General features: G+C 42.6%; 1 protein-coding gene across 3 annotated transcripts in view; it reads right to left on the bottom strand.

Annotated features, from left to right (window-relative positions):
* ZSWIM6 (zinc finger SWIM-type containing 6) overlaps window positions 1–17,659 on the bottom strand; it is a 166,172-nt gene that overhangs the window by 67,517 nt on the left and 80,996 nt on the right. For all 3 annotated transcript variants that reach the window (XM_084629357.1, XM_084629356.1, XM_084629355.1), the window contains exon 2: window positions 10,784–11,140. In XM_084629357.1, the coding sequence (XP_084485483.1) occupies window positions 10,784–11,105 (322 nt within the window). In that variant the 5' untranslated portion in view covers window positions 11,106–11,140. The remainder of the gene's footprint in view (window positions 1–10,783; window positions 11,141–17,659) is intronic.

Genomic DNA, 17,659 nt, shown 5'->3' with positions numbered 1-17,659 from the left:
AATGCTTCAAACTTATACCTGAATCACTTCATTTGCCAATAAATTTCAAACACTTTTTGGGGAGGAACACTTGTGCCTATTTAATCAGTACACAGTAGCACAGGAATAGCCACACTGGATCACACCTGTGATCCATCTAACTCAATATCTGAGAGTGGCCAGCATCAGATGCTTTAGAAGAAGTTGCAAGAAACGCCATAGTAGGCAGATGTGGGTTAATCAGTCCTCCATAAAAAAGTGTTACCCTAACCCTCAATATAGTCTTAAAAAACCTCCCAAAACACTTTCCTCACATTAACTACTATAACTGGATATTCATGTTATCTATACACGTCCAATCACTCAAAATCTTGCTAAATTCTTGGCTTCAGTAACACCCTGTGGCAATGAGGTCCACAGTCTAGTTGTGTGAAGTAGCATATGTTTTTATCAGTTTTTAACTGGACACCTTTCAATAATCATTAAAAGCGGCAAAGAGTCTTGTGGCACCTTATAGACCAACAGACGTATTGGAGCATAAGTTTTCATGGGTGAATACCCACTTTGTCGGATGCATCCATCGAAGTGGGTATTCACCCATGAAAGCTTATGGTCCAAAACGTCTGTTAGTCTATAAGGTGCCACAGGACTCTTTGCTACTTTTACAGATCCAGACTAACACGGCTACCCCTCTGATACCTAACAATCATTTAGTGTCCCCTTGTTCTGGTGCTCCCTGTTTCATAGAACAGAAACTCCTGAACTACCTTCTCTAGACCATGCATTATTTTGTATACATTTATCTGGTGTCCTTTTATTAGTTTCATTTCCAAAATACACAGGCCAAATATTTTCAGTCTCTTCATATGAGATTTTTTCCATGCTTCTATTCATTCTTCATACCCTTCTCTGAATCACCTTTAATTCTGCAATATCCTTTTTGAGATGCAGTAATCAATACTGCAGACAGTACTCCAGATGAAGGGAAACCACTAATTTGTACATAGGGATAATGTTTTCTGTATCATTCTCCACCCCATTCCTTATGAATCCTAGCATTTTACTTGTTTTTTAAGGTATAACTGCACACTGAACTGAGATCTTCACTGAGCTGTCCACAATGATGCCTAGCTTCTTTTTCTGAGTCACTGCTGTTAATTTTGAACCATGTAATCTGTCTGAATAGTTCGAGTTTCCCTTTAACACATGTTTCAGAGTAACAGCCGTGTTAGTCTGTATTCGCAAAAAGAAAAGGAGTACTTGTGGCACCTTAGAGACTAACCAATTTATTTGAGCATGAGCTTTCGTGAGCTACAGCTCACTTCATCGGATGCATGCCGTGGCATGCATCCGATGAAGTGAGCTGTAGCTCACGAAAGCTCATGCTCAAATAAATTGGTTAGTCTCTAAGGTGCCACAAGTACTCCTTTTCCTTTAACACATATTACTTTGGGTTTATCAACACTCTGAGTTTCATCAGCCATTGTGTCTCCCATTCACCTGGCTTGGTTAGGGCTTTCTGGAGTTCCTCAGAATCTTCTCTGGTTTTAACTAACTTAAATAATTTTTTGTCTTCTGCAGTTTTTGCCACCACCCTCCTTACCCCATTTCTTCCAGATCATTAACCAATCACCAGTTCTGGTATGAAACCTCAAGTCACCCTGCAGTTTGTATTCTGCTTCCCGATGATGAAAAATGATCGCTTTGTTTTCTGTCTTTTAGCCAGTTTCTTATCCAGGAAAATATTTTATCCCTCACAAGGGACTATTTAGTGTCTACAGAGGTTACCACACCACTACTAATTAGTCTCTTGGTTAACAGGTTCTCTTTTATGCACTACTTCATACATTCAAAGAATTCTATCAGATTGGTTTCTACAAAAGCAAATAGAGTCTGGCGAAACTGCTTAGATCCTACCTATATAGTGTGGGTTTTTAAGTCAATTTACGAGGTATAGAAGGCTTACTGGTCTGTAATTCTCTGGATCGTTAAGAGAGTCTTTTATAAAACACAGGTGCAACATATGTTAACTGCACCAAAGGATTGGAGGGTAAGTTTCTTAATGACATTGCATGATTTTTCTTAGCCATGTAATTGATAAGATCCTTCAGAACTCTTGGGTATATATCATCTAGACTTAGGCTATGTCTATGCTACGAAATTAGGTTCAATTTATAGAAGTCGGTTTTGTAGAAAATGTTTTTATACAGTCGATTGTGTCCCCCCCCACAAAAATGCTCCAAGTGCATTTAGTCGGTGGAGTGCGTCCACAGTACTGAGGCAACCATCGACTTCTGAAGCGTTGCACTATGGGTAGTTAACCCACAGTTCCCGCAGTCTCTGCCGCTCACTTGAATTCTGGGTAGAAATCCCAATGCCTGATGGGGCAAAAACATTGTCGTGGGTGGTTCTGGGTACTTATCAGGCCCATCCTTCCCTCCCTCCGTGAAAGCAACAGCAGACAATCGTTTCGCGCCTTTTTTCCTGGGTTACCCATGCAGATGCCATATCATGGCAAGCATGGAGCCTGCTCAGCTCACCATATGTCTCCTGGGTGCTGGCAGATGCAGTACTACATTGCAACACAGCAGCAGCTCATTGCCTTTTGGCAGCAGACAGTGCAGTATGACTGGTAGCCATCATCGCTGTACTCCAGAGTGCTCTTTTAGCCGACCTCAGTGAGGTTGGTCAGAGGCGCCTGGGCAAACATGGGAGTGACTCAGCCAGGTCATTTCCCTTTTAAGTTTTCTCTCATGGCGATTCAGTCCTGCCAGCAGTCGTACTACACCGTCTTCTAATAAGCACCCAGGAGATGATGATGGCTAGCAGTCGTACTGCACCGTCTGCTGCCAACAAGATGTATAAAGATAGATGAAGTGGATCACAACAAGAAATAGAACAGATCTGTTTTGTATTCATTTTCTCCCCCCTTCCTCCCTCCCTCCGTGAAATCAACGGCCTGCTAAACCCAGGGTTTTGAGTTCTATCCTTGAGGGGGCCATTCTGTTTCTCCTTGATGCAAAGCCACCCCCTCTGTTGATTTTAATTCCCTGTAAACCAACCATGTAAGCCATGTTGTCAGTTGCCCCTCTCTCCGTCAGAGCAATGGCAGACAATCATTTTGTGCCTTTTTTCAGCGCAGACGCCATAGCCCACTCAGCTCACCGCGGCAATTATGAGCACTATAAACACTGTGCGCATTATCCAGCAGGATAAGCGAAACCAGGCGAGGAGAAGGCGACTGCAGCTCGGTGACGAGACTAATGAGGACATGGACATAGACTTCTCACAAAGTACAGCCCCCTACAATGGTGTCAATTGGGCAGGTTCATGGTGTGGAACGCTGATTCTGGGCTCGGGAAACAAGCAGAGTGGTGGGACCGCATAGCGTTGTGGGTCTGGGACGGTTCCCAGTGGCTCCAAAACTTTCACATGTGTAAGGGCACTTTCATGGAACTTTGTGACTTGCTTTCCCCTGCCCTGAAGCGCAAGAATACCAAGATGAGAGCAGTCCTCACAGTTCACAAGCGAGTGGCGATAGCCCTGTGGAAGCTTGCAACGCCAGACAGCTACCAGTCAGAAATCAATTTGGAGTGGGCAAATCTACTGTTGGGGCTGCTGTGATGCAAGTACCCAACGCAATCAAAGATCTGCTGATATCAAGGGTAGTGACCCTGGGAAATGTACAGGTTGTAGTGGATGGCTTTGCTGCAATGGGATTCCCTAACTGTGGTGAGGCCATAGACGGAACACATATCCCTATCTTGGCACCGGAGCACCAAGGCAGTGAGTACCTAAACCACAAGGGGTACTTTTCAATGGTGCTGCAAGCACTGGTGAATCACAAGGGACGTTTCACCGGCATCAACATGGGATGGCCAGGAAAGGTACATGATGCTTGCATCTTCATGAACTCTGGTCTGTTTCAACAGCTGCAGCAAGGGACTTACTTTCCAGACCAGAAAATAACTGTTGGGGATGTTGAAATGCCTATAGTTATCCTTGGGGACCCAGCCTACCCCTTAATGCCATGGCTCATGAAGCCATACACAGAGACCCTGGACAGAAGTCAGGAGCTGTTCAACTATAGGCTGAGCAAGAGCAGAATGGTGGTAGAATGTGCATCTGGACGTTTAAAAGCGCGCTGGCGCAGTTTACTGACTCGGTTAGACCTCAGCAAAACCAATATTCCCATTGTTATTGCTGCTTGCTGTGCACTCCACAATCTCTGTGTGAGTAAGGGAGAAGACGTTTATGGCAGGGTGGGAGTTTGAGGCAAATCGCCTGCCCACTGATTACACGCAGCCAGACACCAGGGTGGTTAGAAGAGCACAGGAGGAGGCGGTGCGCATCAGAGAAGCTTTGAAAACCAGTTTCAGGAATGGCCAGGCTACGGTGTGAAAGTTCTGTTTGTTTCTCCTTGATGGAACCCGCCCCGGGTTCACTCTACTTTCCTGTAAGCTAAGCACCCTCCCCTCCCCCCCTCAATCCCCGCTTGGAGATGCAATAAAGTCATTGTTGCTTCACATTCATGCGTTCTTTATTAATTCATCACATAAATAGGAGGATAACTGCCAAGGTAGCTCGGGAGGGGTGGTGGAGTAGGTAAGGACAAGGCCACACAGCACTTTAAAACTTATTGAATGCCAGCCTTCTGTTGCTTGGGTAATCCTCTGGGGTGGAGTGGCTGGGTGGCTGGAGCCCCCCCCACCACCACCACCACCACATTCTTGGGTGTCTAGGTGAGGAGGCTTTGGAACTTGGGGAGGAGGGCGGTTGGTTACACAGGGGCTGTAGTGGCAGTATGTGCTCCTGCTGCCTTTCCTGCAGCTCAACCATATGCTGGAGCGTATTAGTTTGATCTTTCAGCAGCCTGAGCATTGACTCCTGCCTTCTTTCAGCAAGCTGATGCCACCTACCATCTTCAGCCCGCCACCTCTCCTCGTGGCCATATGGTGTTTTCCTGCACTCTGAGATTGTCTGCCTCCATGTATTTTGCTGTGCTCTGTCAGTGTGGGAGGACAGCATGAGGTCAGAACATTTCATCACGAGTGCGTTTTTTTCGCCTTCTAATCTTTGCTAGCCTCTGGGAAGGAGAAACATATGCAGCTGGTGGAGGAAAAAAGGGAGAGTGGTAGTTAAAAAGACACATTTTATAGAACAATGGGTACACTCTTTCATGGTAAACCTTGCTGTTAACATTACATAGCACATGTGCTTTCATTACAAGGTTGCATTTTGCCTCTTATTGAGGGTATGCCGGTTTGGTGTGAGAGATCACTCATGCAGGGCCGGGCAACAGAATTTGGCTTGCAGGCAGCTTTCGGCTTCTTTAACCTTCATAACATGTAGGAATGGTTTCAAACAGCAGCACCCTCATTTCCCATAAGAAGTAGCCGTTGGGTTGGCCATTAAAAATGGGTTGGCAATTTAAAAGGAGGATCTGCGGTTTCTGGGTTCAAATGCAGCAGAAACCCAACTACTCCCCCCCCCCCCCACACACACACCCAATTCTCTGGGATGATGGCTTCACCCCTCCCCCCACCATGTAGCTAACAGCGGGGAAGATTTCTGATCAGCCACAGGCAAACAGCCCAGCAGGAACGGGCACCTCTGAATGTCCGCTTACTAAAGCTACCCTATTTCAACCAGGTGACCGTGAATGATATCACTCTCCTGAGGGTAACACAGAGAGATGAAGAAGGGATGTTGTTTGAATGCCAGCAAACACCAGGACCATATGCTGCAATGCTTTGTTCTGCAATGATTCCTGACTATGTGCTACTGGCCTGGCGTGGTAAAGTGTCCTACCATGGAGGACGGAATAAGGCTGCCCTCCCCAGAAACCTTTTGCAAAGGCTTTGGGAGTATATCCAGGAGAGCTTTATGGCAATGTCCCTGGAGGATTTCCGCTCCAGCCCCAGACAAGTTAATAGACTTTTCCAGTAGCTGTTCTGGCCACAAATGCCAGGGCAAATTAATCATTAAACACACTTGCTTTTAAACCATGTATAATATTTACAAAGGTACACACTCACCAGAGGTCCCTTCTCTGCCTTCAGGGTCCGGGAGCCCGCCTTGGGTGGCTTCAGGGTGTACTGGGTCCAGGTCCAGGGTGATAAACAGTTCCTGGCTGTTGGGGAAACCGGTTTCTCCACTTCTTTGTTGTGAGCTATCCACAACCTCCTCCTCTTTGCCCCAAAAACCCACTTCCGTGTTGCCTCCCACTCCTTGGACAGAGTCAAAGCACAGGGTGGGGGTAGTGGTGTCTGCACCCCCTAGAATGGCATGCAGCTCATCACAGAAGTGGCATGTCTGGGGCTCTGAACCGGAGTGGCTGTTTGTCTCTCTGGTTTTTTGGTGGGCTTGCCTGAGCTCCTTAATTTTCACATGGCACTGCTGCGGTTCCCTGTTATAGCCTCTGCCCTTCATGCCATTGGAGATTTTTTCAAATATTTTGGCATTTCGTCTTTTCAAACGGAGTTCTGGCAGCACGGATTCATCTCCCCATACAGTGATCAGATCCCATACCTCCCGTTCGGTCCATGCTGGAGCTCGTCGGCAATTCTGGGACTGCATGGTCTCCTGTGATGATGAGCTCTGCATGACCACCTGTGCAGGTGAGCTCGCCATGCTGGCCAAACAGGAAACGAGATTCAAAAGTTCGCGGGGCTTTTCCTGTCTACCTGGCCAGTGCATCTGAGTTGAGCACGCCATGCAGAGCGGTCACAACTGAGCACTCTGGGATAGCTCCCGGAGGCCAATACCGTTGAATTGCATCCTCAGTACCCCAAATTCGACCCGGCAAGGCCGATTTCAGCACTAATCCCCTCGTCAGGGGTGGAGTAAAGAAATCGATTTTAAGAGCCCTTTAAATCGAAAAAAAGGGCTTCGTTGTGTGGATGGGTGTAGGGTTAAAATCGAGGTAACGCTGCTAAATTCAACCTCAACTCCTAGTGTAGACAAGGCTTTAGAAAAACTTGTCCTACATGATTTAGGACAAGAAGTCCATTTGGAAGTTACAGATAAGCCCTGTATAGTTCTGCAAATGGAACCAACTAGAACAGCTGTATTAACATGTTAATTGTACTTATCCAAGAGAGGGGAAGTTCCTATTTGTTAGCAAAATATTTGTTTTCTCACTCAGTCCTTCAAAAAAAAGCAAGTGTTGGCAGGCATACAAGATCTTGGACCTCAGTTCTACATTGCAGGCCATGTCTATACTACAATTTTTTGCCAGCATTACTATGTTGGTAAGGGGTGTAATTTGCGACCCGTACACCTAGCTGTGGCAGCAAAAGCCCATATAGTGTAGACAGTGTCATACTGGAAAATTGGACTTTTGCTGATTTAGCTTATTTCCCTTGGGGGAGAAAGGGTAGGCATGCTAGAACTAGCAGTGTTGCTCGTATGAGATGCATCCACACCAGGAGCACTTAGCCGATATACCTACACTAGCAAAGTATGCCTAGCATTGACTTGGCCTCATTTTAAAAGGACAGTATCTCAAAGAGCACAATGACTTCACAAACCAGTTTTATAGGATTACAGCAATACCAATCAAGAAGAAGCCACTTACTGAACCATCAGCACTACTCTCAGTGTTCCTTGAAGGCCTTACAACCTGGTACTGACCCCAGTCAATGCTCAGGTAACCCACTGGTTAGCGTGTTATGTGCTCTCCCTTGTGCCCAAACCACAACAGACAAGTCTGTTACAGCCCTCTCTTACAGTGCCTGTCTCTTTGGCTCAAGCTGTAGGGACTTGTGCCTTAAGAAGTCCCCAATTCAATCCCCAGCGTCAGCCACTAAGCGAATGGGAACTTGTCAGATAGGTAACACTTAGATTAGGACAATTGACAAGGGAAAAGCCAATAACCATACCCTTGTCATTAACTCTGCTCTCTATAGATTCACATACCCAGGCCATGTCCAAGTTTTGCTCCTTCTTCCCGCTTTAGACTTGCAAAATTCAGTATCTTCTCCAGGCAACTCCTCCCTCATCTTCACCACTGAAGCCTCTTCTTTATCTTTGATAGCTATGCTGTCCCCTTCAGATCCATTCAAAATGCGGCTGCCAAAATTATCTTCCTGGCTCAATTGTTCTGACCATGTCACCCCAAGATCACTCTCCATTTACTAAGAGGTGCAGCATGGCACTTTAAAGACATGCCATAATCAGATTTGGAGGCGACTTCTGCAACTTGTGCTCTAAATAGTGTTCAGCAGCATTCATCTGTGAACAGTTATCTTAATACAAAGGTGACCAGTGAAGTCCATGTATATAGAGATTTTAGTAATCTGTCCATGGCAATACAAATGCAGAAAACATGGTTTGCATTCGAAACAGAGTATACATCACACTTGCTATTAAAAAAAAAAGTTTGTTCTGGGAACTAGCTAAGTTCATTTAACGGCAACGGGGATGTGGCAGATTGGATAGTCATTTTACCCTTTTGTTTGTCAATACGGTTAGAACTCAAAACTAATTGTTTAATAGGTTTTGTGGAACAGGTTTTTATATTTTTCAAATAAAAAAATTGAGGAAACAACAATTAAAACTCTGGATTTGAGAGCACGGGCAGCTGGAATACTCTTTATTTGCTGTGTATTAGAAAGTTCTACTTTTTCTTAACAGAAACTTATACCCATTTTAACTTGGTAAATATCTTTTTTTTAAAAATCAAGGATATAGTTTTTGTTTTTCTGTTGGGTTTTTTTTAAACCTTTTTCTGAGGTAGAGGTCCCTTTTCTTGTAAGCCATTCTTAACAGGTTGTAGTGGATCATTGGTTTGGTTTGGTTGGATTTGAAGTTGGATTTCCTACTTGTATATTCCTGCCACGGTTTGATTACTAGATAATTATATTGACAATTAAAATAGGCTTATTGCTACAGTTTTCAGGCAAATGTAATTGCAATGCACACAAGCTGACAAACATTTTAGTTTTATAGATGCTCTTAACCCATCCTACCCATACACTTAAATGAACACTTTCAAAAGCTTGTTTAGTGCTTTACAACCTTTGTTTTCTTTTATTTTTATTGTTTTGGTTTCAATATCAGTTTTAAAATAAACATTTTAAAAGGCATGTTAGAAGTTAAGTACTACCAATTGGAAGGGAGCCCCACTTCAAACTGAATAAAGTGGCTGGTTTTTCTAGGCCAATGTATCTAGGATTAGTATAATTACAGTTTTAATTTTGTATAGCATCCCAGCTCTCTCTACTCTAGCCTCATCCTCTGACCCCTGTACTGCTTTTGTTGTTACTGTGGAGCTTCTCCTCTTTGACATCTTAGCCTCATGGGACTTTAAGATGCTTGCTGCTCCTCTCCCAGCTGTCCTCTTACCTCTCTGACCTTTTTCCTCCTTTCAGCATCTCTCTCTTCCCCTCTTTTCTATCACTGTAGGCTATCCCACCAACCTCCATGTCACTCTGACCCACAACTTGGGCATTATTTTTCACTCTTCCAATCCCTTGCCCCACCCATTAATGCTATTTCCAAATCCTTCTGCTTCTTCCTCCTCATCTAATCAGTCCTTTATTTTCTCCACCTTCACAGCCAACTCTCTCATTTCAGGTTCTTATTATATTCCATCTTGATTAATCCTCTCCTCCGGCCTCCCACACACACACACACACACACACTGCCCTCCCGCAGCCCAGACAAAATGTTGCCACTAAACTCATCTTCCTCGATCATTTAACTTCTTTCTCCGAGTCCTTCCACTGGCTTCCCATCCAGTAGCCTATCAGATATAAGCTTCTGGTCAACACCATCAAAGCGCCACATATCACTCCCCCCACCCTAGTTATCCTGCATTGTCAAGTGTCATGTTGTCCCCGAATCTTTGCCACTCCACCATTGCTTCCAACTTCACCTTTCCATCTGATTCTCAAACAATCCTCTGTGCCTTCTATGTGGCTCCCATCTGGAAGGCCCTCCCATGTCCAGATTTTGGTCCACTTGAAAGATCCACTTGTGCTGTACTGCCTACAGTGAATCAAATTGACTTGTACATACAAATTGCATATTCTTATTCCTTACTCTGACATTTGTGTACTTGTTTGTCCTTGTATTGAAAGCTCCTATGAGCAGGGGCCAATCTTCGTAAATGTTTAGAAAGTCCCTACATACTGGGCACTATAGCAGAACAAAACCAAGTGGCACTTTAATGAACAAAGTAAGTCAAATATGCTTCCTCACCGAACAACTGAACCTAATGTTACTGCAATGGCTAGGCTAGAACAGTTTTTTGCCAATTGGCCTGATATTTTTAATACACTATCCTTTCTCATTTCCTCTCCTGACTCCAATGCAGAACAAAACCCAAACAAAAAGGTCCGCAGAAAACTTAATGTAATGAAAGAAAATTAAAAACAGATTTTATCTGTTTTTCTGCTTCTTTTAAAAGCGCCTTAGAAATGAAGCTATGGATAAGCAGAATTTCAAAGATGAACAGTAAAGAGAAACTATCAAAAACATAGTCAGTACATTTACTGCAAAATAGGTATTGTTAATAAGATGGCTGTAGAAAGAAGAGCAGAAACAAATATATTATTGTAATATGGCAGACTACATTGCTACATTAGTTATAAGATATTGCAATATAGATCATTCTTATTGCTTATACATGGTTTCTCTTGCAAACTAGCAGGTTTTTTTCAAGCCATCTTAAAGTAATGGTAGAATAATGATCCACATTTACATACCTTTTTTTTGTACGGAGTTGAGAAAATAGATAAAGAAAAACAAACAACGGGTGAACAAAGGAAAGACAAGGAAAAGCAGTTGCTAAACTTACCATGGACTTGATTGATTTCTGAATTCTGAGAAAGAATTTCATCTGCTAATTTCTGAGCTGTTGGCAAAACTTCTGTGTGGTGCATTGTGATCAAATACTGTACAAACTTTTGTAGTTGGTCTCTGTTCATTTGAAAGAGTGTCTCTGAAATGGGAAGATGCAGTTTGACCTGATCTGGCTTGCGGATCCGGTATAAAGAGAGTGCCACAACGTGTGCACAGTAAAATATGTCCTTGTTTCCACAGCTACACGTCACTGAGGTAATCTTGCAACGATCAAAGCTGATAGCTACCTTGCAAACAGTTTCTGGCTCCGATTGCATTGCAGGATCTGTCACCGTGCCACTCAAGTGGAAACCTGTGCAAGAAAACAAGAGACCTTACATTATTCAGTAAAATGTTATAATCTCACTGTCAAGCATTTTTTCTTTTTAAATAAAGAAAAGCAATTATCTACTTTTGAGAAATGCAATGCATCTTTTTTTTTTTTTCTAAAAAAAAAGATCTAGCTTTCATGGCTACATATACAAAATACGTTCTTTATTGTGTTCTAAATGCCTTTTTCATATCCAAGAAAGCCTACTGATGCAGTCAAAAAGCTTTTCAAGAAGCATTTCCCCCCCTTTGTATAAATGTTCATAAAAGCTTGGTAATCAACAAAATGTTCACTCTGGCAAAAGAAATATAGAAAGAAAGAGTTGAGCCTGATCACACCAGTGGCAAGCCTCCCCAGTAACCTTGAAAATTCTTACAACAGTAATTTTTTTAAACTCCACAGGTACAGACCGCATCTACTAGCAAGTTTTAACATTCTATTGGTAAGTGAGAGAGGTGCTCTCTGATTATATGGCGCACACGCTTTGTCATCAGAAACTCTTGAGTCCTAATTTCCGTTCTACCACCGACTTGCTATGCAAGTCACTTAACCTTTCTATCTTCATTTCATCATCAGTAAGCTGGAGTTAATGCTTACCCTCCCAGGGATGATGTGGTAAAATTAGTTAATGTTTGTACTGCACTTTGGAGATGGAAAGTTCTACAGTTACTAAAAATATATGAAAAGATATCCTTCTAATTCTGTACTAGAAATAACATTCTAATGCTTAGTAGTTTGCATTATGAACTCGCTTTCCTCTGTACTGTGGTGGAGGAAAGGGGCAAAGGAACGGGTTAGTCTTATATGGGGAAAAAAATTATCTGCTTCAATAGATATTTATAGCAAGTCCCCTCCACCCCCAAGTTGCCTGTTGCATCAGTATTTCATTATTACAAAGTACTTCTGTGAGTCGGTGCTCAACCCACCTTTGTTTTTCCCTCATGAAAACATGATTTTTAAATTTGTTACTATTTTATCTTCATGATTCCTTTATGCTGTACTTTAGTTTTTTTGTTTTGTTTATGACCATGGAAATGGATCTTACGTGCAACGAGCCAAATTCATCAACAGCGTAAGCAAAAGGTGTGACTCCATTATAGTGGAATGCACTCATTTATGTAAACGGTAAATTTGGCTCAGTAAATTTTCTCCAAGACTCTGGGATATATTGAATATCAAATGTCATATCAGCATGAGCACCAGAAAAAGTTGCTACCATACACATTTATTATAGCTGAGGAAGAATATCAAATACTCTTTAAAAACTGATTTCAAAACACTCTTCCTGAAATAAATATGGTTAGCAAAACTGCAGCACCAAAAGGGACACCAAGTCAGCTGGAAAAATCATGATGCTGGCCAACAACCTTGTGCCTACAGTTGTTATAAGAAACCCTTCAAATTACAAGAACTGAAAGATTAGAAGAAACACTCCCTATTTTTTCCATTTGTTTACACTGTACATTTGACATCACTTTGCATAGTCAGCATCACTGTTTGGGTTGCATTCAGTTCCATTATTCTGATACCTTCCTCAGCGTCACATTCACACTCTAACCCAGGCTTTCGAGAACGATGTTTGCCAGTTACAGCAATAGCAGAGCTGACACTGAAACTGAAGAGACAGTAAGCTAGAACACGCATGGAAAAGAAAGGGATGGGAGCAAGAGCAAGTCTCAAATATGTTGTGTTGTTGCTCTCAGATCCACCCAAAGCACTAAAATACAGAAAGAGAAGAAAACCCCTTAAAAAAAAAAGTTAAGGATTTTAAAAAAAAAAAAAAATATTCAGGACATACTACTTTAATGTAATGGTTAAACATTGGCCAGTTTCAAATACAGTATTTAAACAATGTGTTCCTTTACCACAAATGAATACAAATTAGATCAGTTGGCTCAGCTGCTTTTATAGAAAGATTCTTTTTTTATCAAGGTCCCTATCTACTTTGGAGTGATTTCCAGTCTTCATCTATGTACTTAGAAAATACCTAGAACTTGAATACTAATGGTGATGCAGATGAGGCTTAAGGGATACCAACCTACTCCTGCGGACATCAACTGCAAAACTCCCATCAATGTCAATAGGAATAAGATAAAAGGTCAAATGGTCTGCAGGGCTGTTTGGAAAAACTTGTGCTACAAATGACCTTGCCTAATGTTATCAGTTTGACTTAACATATAATTAAATCTCAAATTTAAATAGTTACTGTTTTTTTTGGGAAGATGAAGGTCTCTTGAGAAATATTTGGATTAAAAATAAAAAACAGTATTTTAAATTCCTACTCATGTTGGACAGACATAGAAAAGGCATTTTTTTTAGGACATCATAAATTTTTTTCCAGTAAAAGTCTGTAAATGCTAACATTAGTAATAAGATCCTGATCTGAGCAATACATTACACTTGTAGGACGACAGCGGGTTTAAACAAAAAAGACTATCACATTTTATTGCAGCCTAAAATACAGACGTTCCTAATTAGCCATGTCTTAACATACTAGTATTTAAGTTATGAAGCAATATTTTGCCCTCTTTTCTCTTTGTACATTAAAGAACGGAAGAAACTGAATATACATTGTCTAAAAAAGTTAACACACAGCAAGATCTATCTCAGAAGTACAGTTAGGCTGTAACAAATGTATCAACTGTTGCTCTGTATTACCTTTTGAATGCGTCTCCCACAACAATGCAGATTAACAGTAAAATGGTTTTTCCGCTCCATTTTCCTCTCCTATGCAGGTTCACCCTTTTAAAACTAGCCTTTCAATATCCTACTAAAATCTAATTGACAGTTTGTAGCAGAAGTAAACAGACTTCCTTTCTCTACAAGCATAGCAAGAGCTACTACAGCTTTTCATTTGCAGTAATTTATCACCAGACAGGCAGAGAGATGTCCATACTCCTTGGAGAAGACCAAGGAACAGTTACTCCCAGTGGAACTCAAAGATATTGACATTTCACCTCCTGCTGAGCCCCAGATGAAAGGAAAGCCTCCACTGCTACAAACCTGTCATACTTCTTCACAGCACTTCCTTCTGAAGTTGCAATTTGAATCTTCTCTTTAAAAAACAAAAAATCATATCTTCCCTGATGTTAAATGTTTATTTACATCTATTTAGAAAATACAATACAGAAACTATAATAGTATCATTGATACTTGTTACCTCATTTGTCAACCTGTTGACAAAAGGGTTTGAAGCAAAGAAGTCTACATTCATTGCACATAAACTATTTATTAGAGAAAGTATGTTTCACCTTTTCCTTTCAGCAGCTGCAATTAATTGTTTAAATATCTTTAACAATAGCATAGGACCAACAGTTAAAGCCATCCTGACGTTCTGCAATCTGCAAGAGTCTTGTGTTTTTGAAAAGTGTGCCTAGGAAGTCAGTTAAAACATCTGATACATGTGAAATGTGGCTCATTTGCTATGTAATTTCACTTCTGTTTAAACATTCATTCAAAGACAAACAAGGAGCTATTTGACTGCAGAAAAACAGTGATATTAAATAACTGAAGTTTTCAGGTGCTATATTTCTAAAAGAGAAATGTGCCCTGAAGGGCCATTAGTATGAAAATTTGAAGCAATCACTGCAAAATGATTTTGTATCTTTCAGCAGCCAAATTATAACTGTTAGTATCAGATACTCTTACCTAACACATCCTTATAAAACAGAGTAGGGTAATAAACACTGAGTTTCAAATGATGCTTCACTCCAAACTAAAAATTTGGAAATAATTTCCACTGCCATATTATACTGAAGGATCCTCTGATGTTCTCAAATTTGATATTCTGTGTTTATGAAAATAAATCTGAAGAAAAAAATAAAAGTATGTTCAAGTTTATGATGGGTTTTACCTTTCTGTTGCTCAAGGATACAGTGGGATTGTAAATAAAGGCAGGGAGAAGGGGAAGGAATTTGGTGCAGTTGTATTTATTTATTTTAAAATCTAATTAATTTAGAATTTAAAACTTTGAAAATTCTACGTGCACAATGCACTAGAGCTCAGCACTGCAATGATCATAAAATGGTACCAGTCCAGACAAAAAAAGAAAAAAAATCCAAAATTAGAAGCCTGTTCCAAGTGGACAAAGATACTCTAACTGATGACATATCACTGGTTATTTAACTTTTGAGCCCCATAGTCACATTTATTTATAAATGACATATGCTAAAATATCACAATTTTAAGTATACTTTCCCTTTAAAAACATGTCTAGTTTAAACCCCGTTTTCGGAGAGGAGAGCTACTCTTTAAATCCCAATTATAAGAAAAAAAAACTACACCTGAATTATACAAATTAAAAATACATCTTTACAATCCAGAATTTTGATGGCATAAACCATTCTAAGCTACACTTGCCTGGTTTATACAGTTACCAGAAACCTTTGATTAAAACACAACCACTGGGTGTAGTTTGTTCTTTCCAGAAAATATAAGAATGTCAGAACTGAATTACAGAAATATCCTAAAGATTAAAAAGTGATTTTGAATAGCTTGCTGTAATGTGTCTCTAGAGCAGGGGTCGGCAACGTACGGCACACGTGCCAAAGACAGCACGCGAGCTGATTTTTAATGGCACGCTGCTGCCTGCCGGGTCCCAGCTACCGGCCCCGCTCAGCCTGCTGCTGAACCCAGGCCGGGACCCCGGCAGACAGCAGCGTACCATTAAAAATCCTGCCCACGCCGGCCCGCTCTTCTCCACCCCCATCCCATGGGGGCAGGGTGAAGAAGCTGGGTCCTGCCAGCTGCTGCTGCAGAGCAGGCAAGCTCCCCCCGTCCCCCACCTCTTCCCCCAGCATGCTGCGTTCCTGCCCCCCCTCCTCTTCCTCCCTACTGCCGATCAGCTGATGGCCCTTGTGAGGGAGGGGGAAAGCGGAGCCGCAGCGCGCGCTGCTCCAGGAAGGAGGCAGAGAAGAGGTGGGGACAGGGGGGTAGAATCAGGGCATATCCCCTCCAGCTCCCTGCCATGAGCTGCTCAAGGCAGGGGACTGGGAGCACCCCCACGACCCCAGCCCACACCCCCAGCCCTGACCCCTGCACTCCCCACACACCCAGCCCTCTGCCTCCCCCCATGACCGCCCTGACTCCAGCACCCCCCACACACACATACCCAGCCCCCACACACATTCCCACCTGCACCCCTTGCACCAAATGGGAGCTGCCCAGGTAAGCACGCCATACCCAAACCTCCTGCCCCAACTCTGAGCCCCCTCCCTCATTCTAGCTCCTGGCCAGACCCTACACCCCAACCTGCTCCTTCACCCCCAGCCCTGTGCTCAGTGCACTCCCACCCTCATCTCAGTGCAGAGAGAGGAAGAGAATGGGCTAGAACCAGGGAGAAGGTAGGTACCCACTCTGTGTGGGCACGGCCAGGATCCCAGACCGGCAGCGGGCCGAGCAGCGCCGGCAGCCGGGACCCTGGCTGGCAGGAGCCAGCGGACAGAACCCCAGACGGGCAGCGGGCTGAGCTGCTGTTCTGGGGTCCCAGCCGCTGGCCCCCCTCAGCCCACTGCCGGTCCGCGGTTCTGGCTGCTGGCCCCTTGCCAGCCAGGGTCCCGGCCACAGGCCCTGCTCAGCCTGCTGCCAGCCTAGGTGAATGGAACCCCGGGCTGGCGGCGTAAGATCAGCATTTTAATTTAATTTTAAATGAAGCTTCTTAAACATTTTGAAAACCTTGTTTACTCTACATACGACAATAGCTTAGTTATATAATATATAGACAGAGAGAGACCTTCTAAAAAACATTAAAATGTATTACTGGCACGCGAAACCTTAAAATTAAAGTGAATAAATGAAGACTCAGAACACCACTTCTGAAAGGTTGCCGACTCCTGCTCTAGAGAACACTATCACACTGCACCCAATATGCATTCATGATCTTAAAACTGAAATGAAGTGTACCATTTGGACAACACAGCTTTTTCTTAAAATTGATCGGTTAACCCCCTAAATGTTTCCAAGTGGCAAACAAGGATTACCTATATGGCTCCCATAAAGGTAAACAGAAGATGTGTGGCTAAATCCCTGCACACAGTTCTGAAGATGAATGAGATGGTAAGGGAGAGGGACAGTAGATGTGCACTGCAGTTACTTATTATGGCCCTTCTTCTTGGGAGAAAAAGTAACAGCAAAGGCAAGGAAGAATTTAAATGAGCCTGAGCTGAGAAATAGGGATTTTCTCTGGAGAGCCCACTGTGGAGAATCCTCTCTTACACAATTTTACAGTGGGCTTATCAGAATCATACCATCCATCTCGAATGATCATTTAAAATGGAATTAGCAGACTGGTCTGCCAGATAAGACATGAACACTGTATCTCTTGGCACATTCATTACTATTGTGTGGACTAAAAGCACGTGACAAGCAAGCTTTTGCTTCACCACCCCTCTCAAGCCACTACAAATCCTTATGGAAAATAGTTCTTGAGTGTTTCCTTTATCCATTTTTCAAAGCTCAGTAGCTGACTGGTTGTTATTTTTTCCAGGGCAAGCAAGAGTTTAG

This window comes from Lepidochelys olivacea, assembly GCF_965140295.1.
Source record: "Lepidochelys olivacea isolate rLepOli2 genome assembly, chromosome: 5".
Taxonomy (NCBI): domain Eukaryota; kingdom Metazoa; phylum Chordata; order Testudines; family Cheloniidae; genus Lepidochelys; species Lepidochelys olivacea.
This window is presented reverse-complemented; position numbering and strand designations above follow the sequence as displayed.